The 3,946-nt window shown below is 46.8% G+C and overlaps 1 protein-coding gene across 1 annotated transcript in view; it reads left to right on the top strand.

Moving 5' to 3' along the window:
- The first annotated feature begins 243 nt into the window (after positions 1–243).
- The window catches only part of LOC108792000 (acyl-coenzyme A thioesterase 1-like), a 4,770-nt gene continuing 1,067 nt past the window's right edge, over positions 244–3,946 (top strand). The window contains exons 1-2 of the mRNA XM_018562667.1: positions 244–822; positions 2,377–2,579. Of these exons, the coding sequence (XP_018418169.1) occupies positions 276–822; positions 2,377–2,579 (750 nt within the window). The 5' untranslated portion in view covers positions 244–275. The remainder of the gene's footprint in view (positions 823–2,376; positions 2,580–3,946) is intronic.

Raw genomic sequence — 3,946 nt, 5'->3', positions numbered from 1 at the left:
CTAAAGGAATTATCTTTTATATTTGACTAAATAATGCTTTCAGGAAATTTATAATTGGGGGTAATAAGCTGTTTTGTAGCCAAAAATTGAGATTTATCATGTGTGTGCCAAAATTAAGACAGACAGCAAGTGGTTAAAGGAAAACATTCATACTGTCAGTATACAACAATGAAAACAGTTGGATTGGCTCTGAGATCTGTTACGCTGGTCTGCCTGCAGATCACATGACTGACTAGTGTGGTCAGCTGACTATTGTTTACAGACTGAGCAGAGGCATGATGCTGCGTGCAGGGAGTCGCCTTGCTGCTGGGCTGCTGAGAGTCCCCCATAGCTATGCACAGCTTAGCAGGCTGGTGTCCCTGTCTGTGGCCCCTCAGTCTGGGCTGGCAGATGACAGGCTACATATCACAGTGCAGGGACTCAGCCCCAAACAGCAGGTGACACTGAGAGCTTTAGCAGTGGATGAGCAGGGCTGCATGTTTGACTCCTGTGCTCACTATGAGGCTGACAGCTCTGGCAATGTGGATCTGCAAAGGCACGCCTCCCTCGGAGGGGACTACACAGGGGTTCTGCCTATGGGGCTGCTCTGGAGCCTGTCTCCCTCCATCATGGAGAAGCCCTTTCAGAGACTGGAGAACAGAAGTGTCATGAAATCCCCCATCATCATAGAGCTGTTGGTCCACAAGGGATACACGGATCCCAGAGCTCTACCAGGGCAGGTGGCAGCTAAGACTAAAATCGAAAGACAGTTCTATGCCCCGGGAGTGCGAAGAATCAGGCTGAGAGAGGGGGCAGTTCGGGGCAGCCTGTTTTTACCTGCAGGTAATAATATTTGTCTGAGGCATGACGTATTTTATTTCAATGTGTTGCTTGTTACTGGAAATGTTTATAATTCACGAAAGGAAGTAAAACATATTATCTGTATGTTATTTGTTTTTCTTTTATATATAAAATGTAATTCATTAAATTTATCGGATGGAATTTCACTGCCTAAAACGCAGGGGTGTTGCTTGGATTGTGAAAGACCCTGGGCACCCAGAGGAACAGAATGAAGCAGTGTGCGTTGCACCAAATGGTGGTTGTGGTTAATCTGTGCTTACAGTGTGAGGGGCTTCAAGGAGCGTGGTTAAAAAAAGCACTCTTAGGCCTTATTCACACTAGAAATGACCGGCGCGTACAGCTCCGTGCTGCGTGCACGGCTGTATCGAGCAGCTCCCGGGAAGGACAGGTGCTGCATGTGATTAGTACGCAGCCCCTGTTCTTCTCTATGGGAGTACATGGCCATATGCTGCCGCACGCTGCCATACGCTCACCCGCCCTGCACGTCTGTGCGGGTGTCCGTACTCGTACGCTGACAGGATGGATCCTGTCTGTGTCCGAGCCGGGACACCCACACCCGTACGGACCTGCACTTGGGGTGAGCGTAGGGCGGCGTGCACGGCCGCATCGGGCAGCTCCCGGGAAGGACAGGTGCTGCATGTGATTAGTATGCAGCCCCTGTCCTTCTCTATGGGAATATGCGGCCGTAGGCCGCCCTACGATCACCTCAAGTGCAGGTCCGTATGGGTGCGGGTGTCCCAGCTCGGACGCAAACAGTATCCATCCTGTCAGCGTATGAGTATGGACGTGCAGGGCGGGTGAGCCTAGAGCGGCGTATTCCCATAGAGAAGGACAGGGGCTGCGTACTAGTCACACGCAGCACCTGTCCTTCCCGGGAGCTGCCCGATACGGCCGTTCTGCACCCACAAAATATGCTTTTATTACTGTGCCACAAACAAGAGTCTGCCAAACACGTAAAGCACACTTTTTAAAAAGTGAAACTCTTCCATTACATAAGCTTTTTTGCACACTGCCTTTCCTATAGAAGAACTTCATTAAAATAGTCAGTGACCACTTAGCCCAGCTTACAGATTGCAGTGGTCAGGAGAATGAAATGTACAACAAAGTGTATAAAGTGCAGCGGTCAGGAGGGAATAATGCACAGAGTGCAGGGCTCAGGAGTGTATAACACATAGAGAGTGTAGGAGTCAAGAGTGCATAACACACAGAGCGCAGTGTTTAGGAATATGGGGTATGGAATGTACAACATAGAGCAGGGGGTCAGGAGTCCATAATGCACAGAGCACAGTGCTCAGGAATATGGGATATGAAATGTACAACATACTGCATATAGTGCAGGATGTCGAGTCCATAAGGCACAAAGTGTAGGGGTCAAGAGAATGTAATGCATATAATGCAGGGGTCAGGAGTATTTAATGCACAGAGCATGGGGGTCAGGGGGATGTAACACAGAGGGCAGGTGTCAGGAGTAAATATCTTAAATTAATGTAAAATATCTCTCCATGTTTTCACAATGATATCACATTCCATTCACAGGGGAAGGATCATTTCCCGGAGTCATTGACATGTTTGGTGATGAAGGTGGTTTGGTGGAATATCGTTCCAGTCTTCTAGCCAGTCACGGATTTGCTTCTTTGGCCCTGCCATATGTGGCTTTTGAAGACCTTCCACCAGCAATGACCGAATTTCACCTAGAGTACTTTGAAGAAGCTGCCAAATTTCTATGCCGGTATCCTAAGGTAAGAAATTAACTGAGCTGTACTATAAACTGTGATTGACAGCTGAGAGTAATGTTGGCATCCCTATGATGCAATTTGAAGGGGTTCTTATAAATGGAAACAGGAAAGATTAAATTACCTTCCTCTGAATCAAGTGGAGTATTTTATATGGGCAGCACAGTGCCGTAGTGGTTAGCTCTTCTGCCTTGCTGCACTGGGTGTCCCTGGTTCAAATCCTGGCCAGGTCACTATCTGCAAGGAGTTTGTATGTTCTCCCTGTGCTTGCGTGGGTTTCCTCTCGGTACTCCAGTTACTGCCAAGACATGCTGGAAGGTTAATTGGCTCCTGTCTAAATTTGCCAATCGTATGTATGCATGTGAGATAGGGACCTAAGATTGTAAGATTGTAGAGACCGATGTGAATGTACAATATGTAAAGCGCTGCGTAAATTGTCAGCGCTATAGAAATACCTGTAATAAATTATAGGTTTAATGTGATATATCTAATTGTAAAGGCAAGCGTTAATGGTTTTGGGTCAAACTTATTTTTTTTAAAAACTGATATTTTAGATCTTTTTTAGATTATTATAAAATCTTTATTTCACAGATACATTATTTAAATCACATTTTGCAGAGAATTCTAGCTTTTGTAAAGGTAGATTACAACAGAAGCTTCTTCAATTGTGACTCTCTCTCTAAGTTCCCTTTCACACGGGCTGATCAGGAGGGTATCTGTGCATGGATCCCCTCCTGATCAGAGCAGTACGGATTGGATGTCACTGCTGTGTCTGTGTCCATCCAGTTTTTTCTTCCACGTTGCGATTTGAGAAAAAAACTGAAATGACCTGATCCCATGTCGGTGTATGGAGAATTGGATGTAAATGGACATGTGTCTGTTTACATCAGGGACAAGCGGTTAGGGGAGGCAGGTGAGGCAGAGCCTCACCTAGTATTATGGAGAAAAAAGCTGTCAGTGTTAAGTCTAAAGCTGACAGCTTTTTCTTCATTCGTAGCGGCTTGTAACAGGTTACACAGTAGGGAAACCCTCCCCGCTGTGTAACCTGTCATGGACGGAGCGCTGTCTGTTAATTACAAGCAGCACTGCAGCCGGCTTTTGACAGCTAAGTTCGGGTTACACAGCAACGGGCTTCCCCACTGCTTGTGTAACCTGACATAGTGAGGCCAGAGCTTCAACAGCCTCTACCTAGTGTTAGAGGCTTAAGCTCTGTGGATGGTTTGGACCAATGGCGAAGCGTCATTGGTTCAAGCTGTCCAATCAAAAAAAAGTAAAAAACCCCACTGAGAACATCGATCTCGATGCCTCGCAAGTGAGGGACAGGGAGGCTCCTCACTCCTTCGTCCACACATAGCTCAGTGACTGGGTTGGGG

Source organism: Nanorana parkeri, unplaced genomic scaffold, assembly GCF_000935625.1.
Source record: "Nanorana parkeri isolate BGI_ZX_2015 unplaced genomic scaffold, ASM93562v1 scaffold20, whole genome shotgun sequence".
Lineage (NCBI taxonomy): Eukaryota > Metazoa > Chordata > Amphibia > Anura > Dicroglossidae > Nanorana > Nanorana parkeri.
Note: the sequence above shows the minus strand (reverse complement) of the source record. Positions and strands in the feature narration are given on the sequence as shown.